The 19,753-nt window shown below is 43.5% G+C and overlaps 1 protein-coding gene across 2 annotated transcripts in view; it reads right to left on the bottom strand.

The window, feature by feature from the left end:
* Positions 1 to 6,999: 6,999 nt before the first annotated feature.
* The window catches only part of ZNF652 (zinc finger protein 652), a 70,011-nt gene continuing 57,257 nt past the window's right edge, over positions 7,000 to 19,753 (bottom strand). For both annotated transcript variants that reach the window (XM_060080972.1, XM_060080973.1), the window contains one exon: positions 7,000 to 16,364. In XM_060080972.1, the coding sequence (XP_059936955.1) occupies positions 15,853 to 16,364 (512 nt within the window). In that variant the 3' untranslated portion in view covers positions 7,000 to 15,852. The remainder of the gene's footprint in view (positions 16,365 to 19,753) is intronic.

Raw genomic sequence — 19,753 nt, 5'->3', positions numbered from 1 at the left:
CTAGGCCCGCATTGGGCTGGCATTTCCCCAATGAGTTCCCTGATTTTAACCCTCCGCCGGGCCGGCCTACAGAAATGAATGTCCTCTCACCTGGGCCCAGCATGAGACGAAGACAAAGCCAGCTGTGAAATCAATGCATCAGTCAAGGCAGCGCAGTGGCTTCCTAAACTGATTTTTACAAATTCACAACCAGAAAGCAAGAAAAGTAATTTCCAAACGCTGAATGCTGACTGTTCTAATTTTTCAGTTCAATATTCCTGACTCCAGCGGAGCACCTCTCATTCCTCTGACTGGTCAACCTCTCATTCCTCTGCTTCTGACCCCTTTCAGGGCTTGATCCGGTCACTTCACACGTGAGGGACCGCAGGGGGCCGTGCTGCATTCATCCTGCAGAGGCCCCTGGCTTCACCCCAACATCAGCACCTGCCCATTTCTCAAGGGGGAGACTTTTCGATGAAAGTCTTCTTTGGATGAATCTGTGCCCACCCACTCAGGCTGGCCACACTCCCTGGTTACCACTCCTGTCATCCACTGACAACATTACAAAATGTGATTTGCCACCATCTATGATTATTAGCCTGGAGAGTTGTGATCCTGAACAGTTTTCTTCCTCCCTGGTCGTGTATTTAACGTCAAGTCCACATTAATGGCTACCACACAACAGGTGCTTGGGACAGGTGAGCTGTGGCCTTAAGTTGGGTTCCCTGGAAACTGGTGATTTGGGAGCCGGAGGCTTCCTGTCCACTCCCATGCTTCTGTTTTTCTTAAAAGTAAGCCCTCAGATAGTGATGCTGGAACAGGCCCTATATCAGCCAGGGCTCTACCAGAGAGACAGAACCAGTAGGCGATATATCTGTATCTATCTATAGCTATAGAGACTTATTGCAAGGAACTGGCTTATACAATTGTGGGGGGCTAGCTAGACATGTCCAAAATTTATTAGTCAGGCCAGCAGGCTGAAACTCTCAGGCAGGGGCTGATACTGCAGTCCACAGTGGAATTTCTTCCTCCTCAGGGAAATCTCACCGTTGAGTTTAAGGCCTTTCAACTGACTAGATGAGGCCCACCCAAATTATCAAGGGTAATCTCCTTTACTTAAAGTCAACAGACTGTAGCTGTTAACTGCCATGACAGAAAAACCTAGACTGAATTGGTGTTTGATTGAATAAGAGTGTTATAGCCTAGTCAAGTTGACACAGAGAACTAACCATCACCATCCCTGTGGCAGGAAAGGCAAACCCATACCCAGAATATGTGTTGATTCCAGTCAAGTCTTGCTTCATCCAGAGTGGAAGGGATCCAATGTGGCCAACTTGTTACCAAGTGGCTAGTTGATTTCTTTGAGGAATGGTGGTGCAGTATCAGGGCCATGGCATTGGCCTCTTAGTGGCAGGTTGGTTGGCGGTAGCTAGGTGAATCTTGGTGAGTGGGAGTCCATGCTAGTTGGACCAGTTATAACTTTCATTCCCTGCTCTCATGGATCTCCATTCGTGTACCCATTGAGTGAGCACTGGGTTGACTAATGACGGAGACTGGCTAATGTCAACTGGCCCAGTTACTTGGTCTATGTGGCATGTGTAGTGTAGGCATGGTAGGTGTTTCAGATGACCTTTAACGTGTATTGTGAAAGTCTTCACACGTCATGCCCATTCCCATAGGTCATTCTGCATATCTCTTTACCATGCTTCCTTGTCCCTGATCTTCCAAACTTTATTTCCCAAGCCCCTGGACAGCTAGTCAGACCATTTGCCCCTGTGCGTGTTTCTGGTATGTGCTTACCTCAGGCTGCTTCTCTTTCCACGTGCAGTGGATGTCTGGGTGCGCCGCCGAAGCTCTGCCCACGGGAGGATCCTCCCTCACTGCTGTTCCCTGGGACGAGCCAGAGAGGGATGCAGTGCAGCACGAGTCTGTTCCCAGCGTGCGTCCAGCAAGCCAACCCATTTGTGAACCAAGCTCTCCTTTTTTCCCCTCTCTTCCTTCAGATGATCATAAAGTGCCCCCCGCCCACTCCCATGTATCCATCAACCATGGATAACTAGTGGAGAGGTACCTGTGTAGTGGGAGACATGGGGGTCTGGGCCACGTGCTGGTGTAGCTTACTTGTACGTCTTCCTTGTGCCCTCTGTCTTTGATCAAGTTCAACGGATGAGTCTGACAGAATCAAGCTCATGGTAGGAAGTTCTGGCTGCATGAACACTGATGGCCGTGGTCAGGTGTTGTGTTTATACCAGGGTTCAGTGGCATTCCAGAAGCTGTTCTGCAAAAAGTTTATAATGATCTTATGCAAATAGAATAGACCTGCTCCAGACCCCATGTGTCTACATAATTCTCCTATTTGGGCTTGCTATAAACTCCACATAATTTCATCACGGATGCCTCTAATGCCACAGTTGTATGGCCCTTATCTGCGAAGTGGTAGGCCAGCTCGCACCATGGCCTGGACCTGCTGCAGAACTCTTTGCAACTCTGGACTCCGCTCAAAGTTGGCATCCCTTTCTGCCATCATTTACATGAGTTGAAGCAGCATTGCCAAGTATGGAAAGATGTCTCCAGAACCCACAGAGGCCCACAAGGCATTGTACTTTTTTCTTTGAGTTGGGAGGTGCAGGATGAAATCATTTGTCCTTTCTTATGGATGCCCTAGATCACTGGACCCCTAAACATTTCACTGATGTGGCACAGGCCCTAGAATCTTCTTAGGGATTATTTTCTACCCTCTAGAGTAAACACGTCTTAGCAAAGCCTCCAAAATACTTGCCACTTCTTGCCCCTCCAGTCTGATTAATATAATGTCATCAATGTAGTGTATCAATGTGATGCTATTCAGGATGTCCAGACAGTCAGGTCTCTTTGGACTATATCAGAGGGCAGGAGAAGGAACACAGGTCGAGGGTAAGGGGAATAAGGCCATAGTATATACATTTATCCATCTAAAGTGAATGTAAATTTTTTCTGCTTCTCCTTGACAGGGATGGAAAAGAAAGTATTCACTAGATCAATGGCTGTAAACCATGTACCTGAGGCTGGGTGAATTACCTTTAGCAAAGATACTACATCTGGCACAGCAGTTTCAATGGGGCTACCATTTGTTGAGTTTTCAGGGGTCCTTTTTTTTTTTTTCCTTTTCCACTGTGCCACGCAGCATGTGGGATCTGCCCCAACCAGGGATTGAACCGAGCCCCCTGCACTGGGAGCGTGGAGTCTTAACCACTGGACCGCCATGGAAATCCGCAGTGGCCCATTTTAATTCCCTAGGTCCTGTCTGTTCTTTGCAGAGGCCGGATTGGTGAATTTAGCAAGGATATAATGAAGACTCTCATTCCTGCCATGTTCTTTTTTTTTTTTTTGCGGTACGTGGGCCTCTCACTCTTGTGGCGTCTCCCGTTGCGGAGCACAGCCTCCGGACGCGCAGGCTCAGCGGCCATGGCTCACGGGCCCAGCCGCTCCGCGGCATGTGGGATCTTCCCGGACCGGGTCACGAACCCGTGTCCCCTGCATCGGCAGGTGGACTCTCAACCACTGCGCCACCAGGGAAGCCCCCAAATCCCATTTTTGACGCTGCTTCCCCTAGCCAATCCTGGTACCAACTGTATTAGGTCAGGTTCCCAAGAATCAAAACTTGGAAAGTCTTCAAAGAAGAAGGACTGGACAGAGGTGAAGTTGGGCAGCGTTGACTGTCATGAACTCACGGTAAAGGCCGCGGCTGACCTCACAGGAGCTAAGGAGAGGGCAGCTCTTCAAAATTCCCCCCTTGAGGCAACAGGTCCGGGTCACTATACCTCTGTGCCAACTAGTCATTGGATGTGGGCTGCCCTTGGGGAGGGGAGGAGGTGTGACTTTGGGGCAGGTGGCTGTCTTCAGCTGAGAGCTGTCAGCGCAAACGCTCTGGAGCAGCTGGGAGAATGAGTGCCTCGACCCTAAGAGGGGAGAATCTGGGAAGCACACCACAGCATCCACTGCAATCATTGTTTTCTCCATCTGCTAACAGATAACATTTGTACTTCGTATTAATTTTCTATTGCTGCACAAATTACCCCCAAACTTAGTAGCTTAAAACAACAAACATGTATTATTCCATAGTTTGTTGGTCATGAATCTGACCTCAGCTTCGACAGGTATCTCTGGCTCAGGGTCACCAAGCTACTGGCTTGGGCTAAGTCACTTCTAGACTCTACTGTGCTGGAGAGCCCACTTCCAAGCTCACTCATGGGGTTGCTGGCAGGCTTCCGTTCCTGGACAAGTCCTCCATAGGCTGCCTTAAGTATTTTCATGACATGGCAGCTGGTGATTGGAGAGGTCGAGACCACGACCAAGAGTCTTTTTGTAACTAATCTTGGAAGAGACACGGCCGCACTTCTGTGACATTCCATTCCTGAGAAGCAAGTTGCGAAACCAGCCCAACGAAAGGCGAGAGGATTGCACAGGGTGTGGCTACCAGGAGGTGGGGGCCACCCTGGAGCGGCCTGTCACAAATACTACCTGGCAAACACCAAGCTGAGCATTTTACCTGCACGGCTTTATTCAATCCTCACAGTGACCTTAAGGGAGTTGCTATTAATATCCTCCCTTGCAGATGTGGAAACAGGCGCAGAGTGGTTAGATAACTTACTCGCAGCCACAGAAGGGACGGTTAGGGGGGAAAAGATCGAGCCCAAGTTTGTCTGTGAACAAGCCTGTGTGTTTCTAACTCTTATACTGTCTCCCCTGATAACATCTTGGGAAGGTCAATGTCATTGCAAAGATTGAAGCTAAGTAAGGGGCTACGATGCTTTAGGTGCAGGGACTGGGGGTGAGATGTACCAGTCAGAGGGCTCTAAACCCAGGCAGTACCTCACCCAGGAAGTTCAGGAATAGGGCTGGGAACACAGAAGAGCAGGCCAGAAGTCTGGGTGGAGGGGAATTCTGAAATGGTGGTGTTCTTGATGAAATCAGCTGTGGACATGAGGAAACCCTCCTTCCTCTCCAAGTACACAGTTGCTGAATAGGGATTGGAAATAGAAGTAGCAGGGTTACACATGAGCTAAAACTGTTACTTCGTTATGCCCCCCAAAGTTCTTGCATAACGGACTGTGCGAAGTTATAAGCTCTTAGTAACTGTTAGACCTAAATCTGAGGGCGTTTCCAAGTTATCTTATTGCTGTGTAACAAACCACCCCAAATCTTAGTGGTTCCTAACAAAAATAATTTATTTCTGGTGATTCTTTGGGTTGGTGGGGCAGTTATTCTGCTGGCATTACCTGGGCTCTTAAGCATGCGTTTAGTCGGAGTGTCAGCTGAACTGAAGGGTCTGCGATGGCCTCAACCACGTGCCTGGAACCTTGACAGGGACAGCTGGGACCTCTCTCTCCACGCAGTTTCTCCTCAGTCAGTGGGCTCACCTGAGCTTCCTCAGTCATGTTCCAAGAGAATTAAAGGCAGAAGCTGCACCATGCTCCAGGACTTGCTACATCATTTCCCCACATTCTATTGGTCAAAGAATTCCTAAGGCCGGCCCAGATTCAAGGGAGCTGAGAATGGCCACACTCCTTCCTGGGAGTTTAATGGAAGGAGGGGCAAGGACAGACCACAGAAGGGTGTGGACACAAGGAGGCGTGACTCATCGAGGACCATTGTACCCGGCGGCGGGTCAGAGGCCCCATGAGCCAGGACCGGCTGCACTGCGCCCAGGATGTGACCTGTCTCCGCTGCAGGGCACCGGAATGAGAGATGGTTCATCTGTGCAGGGAGCTTCAGAGTTTGGACCCGGTCAGAAATAGAGACACCTAAGACTTAAAATGTTAGAAGATCCAGTTAAAACAACCCGACTCTGTATGAAACTGAATTCAGGCTGCTGCTGGAATAAACTAATACACATATACACTGCTTTAGGAAAAGAGTCTTCAAACTGCAGGTAGGGCTTAGTGGGTCTTAAAATTAATATAGTAGTTCACGATCAGCATTTAAAAAATAGAAAATATCAAAGTGCAGCACAAAGATATTTTTCTTGGATTTTTAATTCACTTGTATAAATAAACTCATAGATATGTATATTGGATAGCCAAGTAATGAGAAAATACATTTCTTACTATGGGTCACAGCCAAAGTTTGAAAGCCACTGATTTAGTATACACTGGGGTAGGGGGAATATCTACTTTATGTTCATGAAAAAAGTGTGTTAACATCAGCATCTAGTCAGAGTTACAAGATGATAGAGAATAAGAATGGGAATTCTATGATTTGGGCAGTTTTGTTCCGTTCTAAGAGGTTTTAAACAAAAGGAACCTTGAACAAGATTTCCTTTCTATGTGCTTAACTCCCTCACTGGAATCCTTAGACAGAAAGAAACAGGGTGGATCCTGAGCTTGAAAGGCTCGATAGAAAATAGCTGATCCTCCAGTGGCTACAGTAATAGCTCTGAGGGCAAGCCTCCCTGTTGGAGAATTATTTGTTTGTTGTCGGGTCTCCTCCACTGGAACACGGGCTCCATGAGAGCAGGGACTGTGTCTTGTTCACGGCTGAACCCCCGGTGGCCAGGTCAGGGCCCAATACGTTAGGCACTCCCTAAACATTTGTGGAGTAAACAAATGAGTGCACGAATTAATGGGAATAGGGGAAGGAAAAGGAGCCTCATCCAAGTACCACATTTTAGAATCATTGCTTTTCACTGAGTGTACTTTGTAAGCGCTTTCCATCTGTCTTCTTTTGCTTCAAACTGATGCAGAACCCAATCATGATCCTTTTTTTCGAAGACTGTTTTCTAGGATATGTTCAGATTATCGTTCAGCTAGACAGAGTAGTGTTACTGAAACCAATCAGCACTGAGCCGGGCGGCACAGATTAAAAGAGAACTAATCACTCTAACTTTGGCCAGCAGCCTTGAAAACGTGTTACCCTTCATAAAGAGGTCAGCAGGATTTGTGGGCCGGGCAGCCTGTCAGGGGGACTGTCACCTGAGGATAAGGAAGGAAGAAATGAAGTGAAGAAATACACACAATGGATATAACTACTTTTTTTTTTTTTTTTTTTACTGTGAACATTAGCATTAAGTTGGTTACCGTACACATCCAAAGGCCCAGCATCTCAGAAATATCATGAAGTGGCACACCTTGTACCAGAGTCTCATAAGAATAAAATAAACAATGCTACATCAAGTGGTTAAAAATACACAAAAAAGTAGTTTTAACAGTCTATAAATTTTTTATACTTAAAATCATGATTGAGTTGAAATTAAAAAGTGCATTTCAATTGCTAAAAAAATAATATTGGTACAGTTAACACAAGGGGGGAGAATCAGTACATTGAGGGATCTGACAGGATGCTGGAATACAGAGGCCTCAGGGAAGCTGGGCAAGTTTGGAGACTCAGGAGGGAAGCTTGGTTCCCCCTCACTACGGTTCCCTGGGGCCAAGCAGCTCTCCTCTCCCCAGTATCTTTCCCATCTTACGAGATCCTGTCCTATTACCTGTCACCTCCCCAACTGAAAGACTCCTCTAAACTTCTTTGCAGCACGAGAGGTACCTGTCCTACATGAGTCCAACTTCACCTTCAATTGCGTCCTCACAGAGGTAGGAGAGGGACACTGCCCTCTTCTGGACTTGACACAAGTACCCCAGCTACATGGCCTTAATCCTTATGACCTAGCAGGCAGAACAGGGACCAAGCAGCTTCTGTTTTGTCAAACTCCTTTGGACAAATGTTCAACATTCAACAACAAGCTTTGTAAACCTAACGCTGAACAATTCCTGGCAAGCAAACTGGATTTTTTCTTTAAGAAAAGAGGAAAAGTGCAAGTGATTTCAGTACTGTCGGGGAAAATAAAAATAAAGACAACCAAGTTACACCTGGCCCCGTTACCTAAACCAATCACAGCTTCAGTTTTGTTTTTCGCCAAGTGCTGGGCTTACAAGTGGATGCCTCTATCTGTCTGTATTGCTCAGGGTCAGACTTGGCTGGGGAAAAAGGGCCAGGCAGGTATCTGTTCGCAAGGCCATTCCAGGTACAAATGCCTCCTGGCTCTACGGGCTAAATAGTTAGGGTCTGGTGTTTCCTCTTAGTCGATTACTGACCTGCTTCTTGTGAGGAAGGTGCTGCTATGAGCACAAACAAAACTTGCAGTCAGAGAACTGATGAGGGTTAGGAGCCCCAAGACAAGCAACTGACACAGAGGGAACACAAACTGAATTCTAACCGGGAGGACTGGCTGCTGCAGGGGACTCCCTACAGGTCAGGACACAGGGCTGACCCCGCTGACTTGGTCCCTGCTGTGACAGACATCTGCTTGGAGCAGAGAAGGTAAGAAGCACTTCCTCTTTCATACTCCAGAGTTACCCCTGCCGCTGGTGTCCTTCTCAGAGATGTCATGGCCCTGTGCTGGCGGTGGGATTTGGGAGAAAAGAAGTAAGGAGGGTGGCCTTCCTGCTCTGCATTTAGCACACAACGGATCCCCCATGGGAAGGTTCTGGCTTTCAATCTCTGGCACCAATATGTAAAAAGGCTAACTCAGATGCCTGACCCACAAGGACCTCTGACCCGCATATCAACCTTTGTTTCCATCATGAAGGCTGAGCACTTAGTAATAAGGGAAAATGTCTTAAAAACCAAGATCTATAAATAAATATTGAGCCTAGAGAGAATATTCTATAAGAGACTTAAAAGCGGGATCTTTCTTTAGAAGGTGAGAATAAAGAAGCTAAAGTATTTTGTTGCTCCCTTGTGGACAAAGCCAGTACTGCTGGTGGAGCAGAATCATACTGCCCATGTCAAGAGGAAGATGCATATTCAAACTTATGGAAGATTGAGAAGAATTCATCTGATTTTCAGAGGCTGCATATATATGGTTGGGGATACAACTTCAGCAGTAAACACCAAGACTACGCCACACAGTTTCTTTCTTTTTTACTTTTGGAACAAGTCTAATGAGTCGAATAATGAAGCACAGAAAAGATATTTCTAGGATAGGCTGGAGCTTCTAAAAGAACAAAATATTTCCCACCAACTTCTGAATGCAATTAAACGCAGCCTCAAGTCCTATGCAGAATGTGAGTTGGTGTCTCTGGCCTTGTGATCACACGGTCCCTCTTCACCTGTAAAAGTCAGGTAAGAAGGAAGCTGTGTTTGCTCAGAGGAGCTGGATATTTAGAAACAACTTGATTCTTTGGCACATCCGCTATAGAGACAGGCTCTTTGGTTGATCAAAATCAACAATGCAAGTTCCAGATTTCCTTCCACAGTGAAGCAAAATTCAGCTCCCACCCCTTCTTGCCCCGTCCCCCCAAATCATTTTCAAGTAATTTGTAACATCCCTGATCTCACCAGGGAAGCTCAAATAGTGTGAAACTAGAAAGTGGAGGAGACACTTCGTAGGGGCAAAGGCCCTTTGATACTTGTGCCAAACGTCTCCTACATACAACGACATGAAACAAGCCAACAGTCTGTCTCAGGGATGTGGCTCCTCAGGTGTGAGCACCCCCCCTCCCCCACTCCCCACACGGGCTCCCACTGCTGTACTGCCTGAGATTCCCAGGAGAAAAGCCACAGATTCAAAGTGGTTACTTTAGGTAGCCAGTTACTACCTAAAAGAGGCAAACTTCTAGGTTTGGGGACTATCAAGGCATACTAAAGCAAAAAGATTTCAAACAACAAGAAACTCTTGTTACTTATTTCTGTAGCAATCTACTTTTTGCATTTTGTAAACGAGTATTCCCATTCCAAACAGCCAGTGACATCTTCAAATGGCCTGAATTTATTCGTTATCAAACATAAGCATTCTCACAATGTTACACTATCCCACCGATTAACATACTGTCGTCAGATAAAAGCAACAAGAATTTATGAACAGCTGCCTTCTTAGACTCCCACTTCATGTGGTGGCTAGTTAGCCTTGAAAACCTGAGTATTAGTATTATCTCAACTTTAAGGAAAGAGGCATGACGTTTTAAGTCAGAAAGGAAAAATTTCGACTAAGGCCAAAATACTCAACTCAATAGCTTTCATTCACTTAAAAAAAAAAAAGCCATCTGATTTCCTCATTTTAATGAGGTCTATTTGTTTTCAGTTTTGGAGGAGAACTGAAAGGGAGCAAGAGACCTGTACGCAGCACAAACTGCAGTTCTGACTGTGAAAGATGAGCCAATTGCTACAATGTTTTATCAATAAGGTGCTCATATCACATGGAGAACAGACTGAAACCTCCTTTTTATTACATCCTTCATATACTACGTATCCACACTATTTTAAAAATTAATTAGAACAAGTAGAAGAGAAAGTAACTGGAAGTTTTTGAGGGACGGAAGGATGAGAGAGGCGGATCAAAAGTCAGTCAAGGACTTCTGGTAAACCCAGAGGGCAATTTTAAATTAATTTGACTCAAATAACATTAGGGGTACAACCTGGCCAAATGCTTCTCGAAGAGAGAGAGCCTATCAGAATAGGGCATAGCAAGAGCAGCATTCAAGATCCCTTAATCAGAAAGGGGAGGCATTCGGGAAGACTAAGATGAGAAAAAGATGTTCAAAAGAGATACTCAATGACCTTTTTTTTTTTTTTTTTTTTTTTGCGGTACGCGGGCCTCTCCCTGTTGTGGCCTCTCCCGTTGCGGAGCACAGGCTCCGGACGCGCAGGCTCAGCGGCCATGGCTCACGGGCCCAGCCGCTCCGTGGCATGTGGGATCTTCCCGGACCGGGGCACGAACCCGTGTCCCCTGCATCGGCAGGCGGACTCTCAACCACTGCGCCACCAGGGAAGCCCAATGACCTTTCCTTTGAAAGGAACATCTACTTTCTGGTGAAAGAAAGGAACATGAGGAGTTAAGATAAGGATAAAGCCTTTCATCACTAGAGATGTAATACATGAAGAAATAAGATATAAATAAAAGTTTAAAATGTAATCTAAAAGCGACATGGGGGAACAAAACAGAAATACATAAAAAATTCACATCCAGGGTTTTAGAGCTAGTTTGTAGAGACAGATCAACTGGAATAAGAGTGAGTTCCAATAGTCATGGAGGATGAATCATCAGAGGTAGGATTTAGATCAGGAAAAGAATGTTCCATGATGCTGGCTTTTTGAAGGCACTCAAGAACAGAGTGAGAGAGACTGAAGCTGCAGTGAGATAAAACGGGATTCGTGAGAGATGTACACTCACTAATCTGTCATAAGGAAATAAAAACAACTCCAGGAACATTATGACAATACATAGATTATCAAGTTATACACAGAGTCTAACAAGGTAGAAATCCACTCTGTAAGTAGTTTCTTACAACAACATAGCTTCTATTTAGGGAATGAGAAGAGAAGTTTGTTTTCCCGATATGCAATTCTGCAAAATAATTTAATGAAAAATTTGATAAGTGGTACCTTATCTAGTTCTTTAAACAAATTTACTGAGGCTAAAGCTTCAAAGCTGGGACAACCAAGGAGTTTGATTTTCCTTTGAATCTTGCAAAACCTATCCTCTAAGACAAAAAGATCTGATCACAAAGTCTATAAAAAGTCTAGAGAGTATAAAAGTACAGAGCTATGAAAGTAGATATATTGATGGCAACTTTTATGGCTTCCATAGAAAGTGTAGAGAGGATCTCTGGTTTGCTGTATCGAGGTAGTGTCCAGGGCTGGAAGGTCATTGTTATTTGTTATAAACACTACAGAGGACAGGAGCAGGTTAGCTAGGGTGTTGTTAGTACATAATAATGCCAGTATCTCTAGTGGCTAATGACCTTTCCTTCCTGAAAAAAATGATCTTTTGGGAAATTTCCTATCTTGGTTTGGGTAAATGAAAATTAAAACCCAATATTTACTTGCTCAATTTTATAGTCTGAAGAATTCCAAGTGAGTTGATTTTTGTAATGGGAGATAGTTGATAAAATTCTTAAATGTAACTTATCCCTGTTTCATCAAATACTTCCCATACAGTCTGGAACAGCATCGAAATGTTCATCACGTGGATCAGCGATGTAATAAAAGTTGTCTCTTCTATGCAGTAGCTCAAACAGATGGGTCTCTCTAACTTTAGTTTTCTTTTCTCTCTCTCTCTCTCTCTTTTTAAACATTAAAACCCCACCTACCATTCTGTGTTTCACTAACGGAAATCTTCAAGATGTGGTAAATATAATACACATCTGCAATGGATTTCTATTTCTGCTTGATTTTCTTAAAATTTAAAACTTCCAGTGAAATAAAAATTAAGCAAAACAAGCATATCCATTCAAAAAACATAAAAAGTGAAAAAAATTTCAAGAAGTAGAAAATTAAAAGTTTACAAGTATCTCTTCAGAGTATTTTGCCTCCAGTTAGTATACAAGGGACAATCAAATTATAGGGAGCATTCTAACCACAATGAAAAGGTACTTTCAACCAATGTAGTTTTAAAAAAGATGGTACAACTATGGTAATATCCACGCTCAGTCATTAATCTAGAACAGTTAATGTAAAAATGGCAGACTGTAAAAGTATACGTAACTGATTTGCAACGGTTACTTTGAACTACTGTAGTAAAGTTTTATGTGGAGACTTCCCTGCTTGCTAAAAATAAGGATCAAATCACAAATATACATGTAAAGGAAGCCACATGCTTTTAAGCTGTTCATCTTATTTTCTTCATTCAAATGTAAAACCTGACTCAGTATGAGCCTGCCCCACTCAATTTGAGAAAGCAACAAGCAGCCTTTCATTAAGGCTAAGGAAGAGTTTATATTTGAATGATAAATCTATGAGAAAAGAATAGAAAAGTGCAAAAGAAATTTAAAAAGCAATAGCAACTCAAGCTGGGAATTTTCAAGTAAGTCTTAACTCTAGCAATGATATAAGCCTTTGAAGACAGTAAAATTAAGTCAGGAGAAACAGCCTCAATTTGGTATCTATATAACGCTGAAATGTGGCCTTTGTTGTCTTTAAAATTTAAGTACAGATAAGGGCTGAGAACTCAAACTCCTCCATAGTTCTTTTTTTCATAAACAGATAACAAGTAGTTAATAAGTTTTGAAGAAGTCACAGGGTGCTGTACTATAGGTGGGAGGGAACACACCATATAATGCAACTTTTATTTTCGTAAAGGACCCCAATCAAAATTTTAACCCTGAGTTTGAGTCTTAAGCGTGTTAAACCTGATGCACATATATGTTTAAGGCTTAATTCTGCAGTTCTTCTATTCAGAAGCATTAATGTTATGAATATTCTTAATGCATTTCATTAGGCATATGTAATATGACACTGATGAGGAGTCATTATATTCTGAGCAGTTTTCCCGAAGACCAGAAACCCCAAATCAGGGAGGGTATACTTATCTAGGGAAAAAAAATTGGAAGTTTCCAGATTGTTCCACAATACATTTCACTAAGAAATGTATTGTGTGACAATGCTGATTTTTAAAAAAAGATAATCCTTTCTTTGCTTCTGTTAAGGATGGTGGTGATTATATGCTTAATACTGGTTTTCCTATGTAGTAGATATTTTCTTATGGCTATATTCACTTGAATGGAAAATCAAATACGACTACCTGAATTTTTCAGTGTGTAATTATAGTACACTTCATAAAATCATTGATTCAATGGTCTCAAGTCTAGAATTCAGAACTGCTGCCCAATATTGTAAATTTATTTAGAACAAAGTAAGGTATAACCAATTAACTAAGCTGTAATTTATATCTTAAACATCATTTTAATATTAGAAGCTTGGACATGAAATAATGGTATGTCCACACAAAGGTGTATATCCACAAACTTGTCATGGAACGCCAAGGAGACTGTGTAAATAAGGGGAGGCAGCCACTAAAGATGTAACAGTCATAAATAAGGAATTAACTCTTCTTATTGGTTTGGGTACTTGAATGTTCAAAGAATGTATACAAATATTTAAAACCACATTCCTTAGAAGTTACATCCCAAAACAGGAAAAGTATGTCTTGAGATACTTTTCCGCCTCATTCCCAAATTTTCCTATGCTCATTATAGAAGACAAAGGCAGTAATCAGAAGGAAAAAAATCTGGAAATATTAAACCAAGAAGCTAACAGAGAATGCGATATTTTAAAAACAGGGACTTAACCCCAATGGAAAGAGATCCAGTCTTCCTACCACAGAGCTCATCAGCCAGAAAAGTGCTGAAGTCTATCTGCACACTTAACATTAAAAATAAACAATAAATAAAAGTCAGGGTTCTGATTCAGGCAAAGATTTAAAACCTTGATGAAAGAAAATGAAGAAATTTCAAGATTAAAAAAATGAGAGAGAGAGAGAGAGAAAGAAAGAAAGTAGACCTCGCTTTGAAACTCAGTTCGCTGAGATGAAAAATTACAAAATTTTTAGCTACACTGAGTCCGGATAAATGTGATCAGTTAAATATAACCAATCTGTTAGCCCCTTCTGTTCAGCCTTTCTTATAATGAACTCCTGACTGACCATGCTCTTTAGAAGTGACCCAAACTCTTTCAAACCTGCCCCATTTGCGGCTCTCCTTATCGCCAAGAAGGCTGCTATCACATCATCGCTTGCAGAGGACAGGGCAGCAAAATGTCGTCTTCTCTCTCTCACCACAATTTAAACTGTGTTAGAATAGCTCGAAGTTGTGACTACATCCATGGATAGAAGAGACATTTTAAAAGTCATAACCAATTTGTGTTCTTATCCAAATTTCTCAGCCACTATCAGCAACATCATGTTTGTGGTTTTAGTGTACTATTTTATCTTTTTGTCACAATTCTAGAAAAATAAAGCAAACTTAAAGTGAGCAGTGTATTAGGAGACTTCAGTTGGTCGTCCCACGGAGGCTGAACCTGAACACGTTTCTGGGGGAAGCGAGACGTGACTGAGAGGAAACAGCCTCCGCCACCTCCTCCTCTTGATGGCGAACAGCTTTACTCAGATTTTCAAAACAGGCCAGCTTCAGGTGACCTCCCTGGAAAAGGCTCAACCCTCTGCAAATCATTCCATTCAACGTACTAACTGAACTGAACGAAACATGGAGGACACAGCATGTCCATGAGCCTAACAGGCCCCCGAGCGTTAAGCAGAGATTAAAAAACTACCAAGGACTTATGCCAAATTCCGAAAGCAAAACCTCATTTTCGCAGTAACCTGGTCTGGAGACCCTTTCAGATACATCTAGCCTCTGAAGCACCTTTGAGTTGTACGGATGTAAGAATAACTTTGAACTATAGAAGTTATATGCATCTTTAAGAATCACATTTTGATGATTATAAAAATTTTTTCTATTTTACAACATAGGTCCAGCTACACTGAAAAAATTACACTGCTTATTGAAATACATTTCATTTTAGAAACAGACTACTAAAGAAGTCTATACAAAAACTCTAAAATAATTTCTGTAGTAAAATAAAGAGTGCATTAGGAGAGCTACACAAAGAAGAAAATTTCTGTCTTTCTCTATAATGCTTGATATACTGTGAAACACGGCTAGCTCAACTCTGAAGCCAGCACCAAAAGCTGAAAAGAATGTTACGATACACAGTGATACAATTAATGCTCTGGATTAATGTCACAGCCTTCCCGATTAGTACAAAGGAAACCAGGCCCGTCTCCTCTTTGAGGAGAAGTCCAGGATATAAAAGCAAGCATACCTCATCAGCTGATATGAAATTATAAAATTCCACAAGTCTGAGTATTTGAAATTTATAAAAGTCACCAGAAAATGCAAGCAAATTGGGCTTTAGTTCGGTGGTTCCCTGGTTCGACAGTTCCCTCCGTGAGCTCAAGGTCTTCTCGTCCACTCCCTCGGATGTGCTGATTCACCAAGACAATGACAAAGCTCTTGGTGGAGTGAGGAGAGTCTGACAGCTACAGAAACGCTCACCAACCCCCACTCTGCAAACTCACACCGGGGCACGGAACTCTCGTGGAGAACACATTTAAGGAGATGGATGTTAGTGATGCTGGGCTGAACTGTTCTTCTCTGCCAGGTGCCGCAGAAAGGTGTCCTCACCCTGGCCCCTGTTATTTAAAGGCTCACTCTTAAAGAGAGCTGGAGGTGGGGGGAGGTGAGGGACCGGGGGGATAGGAAGGTGGTGTGGGTGGTGAGGGTGTGCGTGGATGTGAAGGTGCGAGAAGGGGTGAGGCATGGGCCGAGGGGTTAGCGTGCTGACGGGGTTCATGCTGATGGGAGGGGCGGGGCTCGTGGGGGTGCTCCCCACAGAAGGAACCGGGGTGGCCGGGGAGGTTGTGAGTGGGATCTGGACAGCAGGCGGCACGTTCACGGGGCTGGTCACCCGAAAGCACTTCTCCTTGTGGGCCTTAAGCATGTTGGAGAAGCGGAACCGCTGGCCGCACACATCACACGGATAGGGCTTCTCGCCTGTATGAGTTCTGCGGTGCCTCTTCATGTTGGGGCGGCTGGTGAAGCTTTTGCCACAGATTTCACAGATAAAGGGTTTCTCTCCTGAGACGAACACAGACACAAAAACAGGATTAACACACTAGGCGGCAAGTGTGTGCTCCAGCTATTCCTCGTACTAAACAAGGAGGTTTCCACTCCTCTCCCTTACGGCATATTATACTCTAACAGTCATAAAAGAGTTCCCCAAAGTCGGGACTTAACAAAAAAGAGCAGATACAACTTCAAACTTACTTACAACCTACCATCTGGGCTTGCTTAAAAGAACAAAAAAGGCTTCTACAGTAGTGATCTTCCACATCCTACAGGAAGAAGTGTTCAAATGGCCTTCCTGTGTTCCAGGGAACCAAGCCCACAGATGAATCTCCGCCTCTAAGCACAGGCGAGCTGATCTGTGAGCAATTTCTGACATTCCAACCCAGAGTAGGACTTTGCTGAAAATGTCTTGTGGAGTACCTAAGTCTCCGCACGTCTACTCGAACATAATCCTTAGAATGCGGCTTACGCTTTGCTATTTGGGGAAATTCTGGACTGACTCACCCTACAACACAGATTTCGCACCACGGTGTTTCTCTGCAGGCGGCTCTCCATTACGTGGGGCTGTCTGCACACCTGAAGAGCGCTCAGTGGTCCTGGCGCCAGACTACTTATACGCCCCCAAGAAATTCTGACCATCAAGAATGTCCCCAACACCATTTCCAAATGCCCATGGGTGTGGGGAGGGTTGAGCAGCAGGCTACCCTTCTTGGTGGGGAACCGCTGGGAAAATGAGCCAAAAAGGAAACAAAACCCCCTAGTTCTAAGGGTACTTAGGGAGGAAATTAGGTTTGGGTTCTAAGGGCTTAATTTCTAAACTTCCTAACTCTCCTTTGGACTTACTGCTTAGTTCTATGCTATGTCTGCCTGCCTCTCTCCCCAGGCCACAAGGAGAAACAAAATGATGTCTGAACATACAGGTCCATGGTCACTTCATCCAGAATGCTGTGGTGCGGTGTGGAATACCTGTCTCCATGTGCTTCAGCGACCATGTGCTTTGTATTTATCAATTCCTTCACCAATGCTCAGTGTATGTCGCTTGTATCTCTACTGTAGCTCCTGCTACAAGAGTTTGCTCTCACTTCAATTATTACTCCCTTTGTTTCCAACAGGTGTCCTTATTCTACTCGGTATAAATAAGAGCTGTTGTGTACGGAGTCTCACTGTGTGCTTGGCACTGTTCTAATCACTTGACACCTTATTAACCTCTGGTGATCCTCACAGCCTTAGGAGGTAGGTATGCTATTATCCCTATTTTACTGATGAGGAAATTAAGAAACTTGCTGGAGGTTCTACAGCCAGTGGAGAGGCAGGAGTTAAAACTCTGCAGTCTGGCGCCAGACACGTAAAACAACGGCGCTTTACGCCTCAACGTCTTGTGCATTCCTGAACACACAAAGGAATGTTATTTTCTTAACTGTTTTCCTCCACTTTGGGACTCCTTCTAACACTACGAGCAAACGCTTCTTTATCCATATTGTAGTCCTTATTTCTTCTCTCTGCCTTTGAAAACTGACATCTCCTGTTGCCTCCTTCCATGGAAGGCAGACTTTCCCTCACTTCCCATGAGAGACTGAATCGAAGCGTCAGGAGGGATCAGTTTTCTCCATAGCTACCAGTACTATTTGCTGACTATAGTATCTCTTTTATCTTCCTACCTTTCATTATTCAATCACTGCCACTGCCAGGCTCATCACTGTGATTCATACTCATCTTTCTAGATAAATTCTGTACTGGCTTGTGTTCCTTCCTTTTAATCCATTTCCTCCAATTAAAAACTTCAAATTCTATGTTAAATGGAATTGATTAGATCAGTTGCGGTATACCCATCTAATGGAGAGTGCCATTAAAAACAATATTATAAAAGTGTAGAAATGTAGTTATTAACGTGAAAATCTATAATCTATTACCTATAGTCTATTAAGTAAAACAAGCAAGTTATGAACACGTATACATGGTATTATCCATTTTTAATGAAAAATATGTGTAGGAACATACGGAAAGAAACACAACAAATGTTACCAGTGATCATCTTTAGACAATGGGATTATGAGTGAAATTTTACTCTATTTTGTATGCTTATATGTACTTCCTGTTTTCTAAAATAAACACAATTTACTTGTATAATAAAATGTTTTAAAAGCACCCCTGTCTGATAACCTACCAATCCCCTTGACCCCTTCCTCCTTGACTCTCCCATTCCTAACAGCCATGCGGAACCAGAGCCAAAGGACCTAATGTTTGAATTGTTAGTCTAATACAAGCAAACATTCTCCACTTAATTCACTAGTCACTTCCTAGGTTCACTAGACACTTTATTCACTGACAGTTTCCTTAATGTATGGACATGTAACTTTCTGTTAGGTGCTCAAACCTGGATCCAGTCCTGGATCTCTCTCACCATCCATCTCTCATTTGTAGTCTTCTAGGCTATAATGATTTGCCGCAGAAAGACTAAAAACTATTAGAACTGGCCTACCATAAATCCATGTATTCAAATTTAAATGGGTCCTTTTAACTACTTAATAATCTTTTATCCATTTCTTGATGTCCTAGCAAATTTTCCACATTTGTTATTCCAGACATAAACCCACAATCCCACCCAACTCTAACTCTCATTATTCATTAGGCCCCATCTCCTAACTGTGCTAATGACTGATGATAAGGTTTCCCTGAAACCTCAAGGTAAGATTACAAGGAGGCTGAAACAAGGAAACATCGAAATGTAACATCTGAAATCAACCACCTGCACAATGTCCCACTTTAAGGAAGTGCTAGTAAGTGGGTGGCTGGAGGAGGTACTAACGGCTAAGTCCACCGAGGTAACTAGAAAGCGCACACGTCACTACATCCTATGATGTAACCTAACTGTTACATACGGAGAAAGCTAACCTAACTATAAGAAACAGTATTGTAATGAGTCTGAAGAGTGCACGTAATAAATGAAGACAGAATCTGCAGGGAAGATAGAAAGAGCAAGAATTTGGCTAGTCAGCTGTCCTTTGAACTTTCAAAGGAAAACGTGATCTGGCCGATGAACACAAGCATCCCAGTCTGCTTATGAATATCCTTGAGCAGCATCAGAAATCTGTATATCTACATATCTGGCCTACCGTAACATTACAATCGTTCACCTGGATGACTGCAGTATCCACCTGACTGGTTTCACCATCTCTATTCTTGCTCCCCACCCTCCAATCCACTCTCCACACTGTAGCCAGAGCGACCTTTCAGATGTGTCACGTTCTGCTTCAAACCACTGAAGAACGTCCCACTGTCCTCAGAATAAAGCTCAAACTTTTCTACACGGCTTATTCTGTGATGCGGCACTTGCTTACTGCTCTCCAGTATCATGTCTTATTATACTCCCTGCCTCCCCTCCTCCCCCAATCCATCAA

Source organism: Mesoplodon densirostris, chromosome 18 (genome assembly GCF_025265405.1).
Source record: "Mesoplodon densirostris isolate mMesDen1 chromosome 18, mMesDen1 primary haplotype, whole genome shotgun sequence".
NCBI lineage: Eukaryota > Metazoa > Chordata > Mammalia > Artiodactyla > Ziphiidae > Mesoplodon > Mesoplodon densirostris.
Note: the sequence above shows the minus strand (reverse complement) of the source record. Positions and strands in the feature narration are given on the sequence as shown.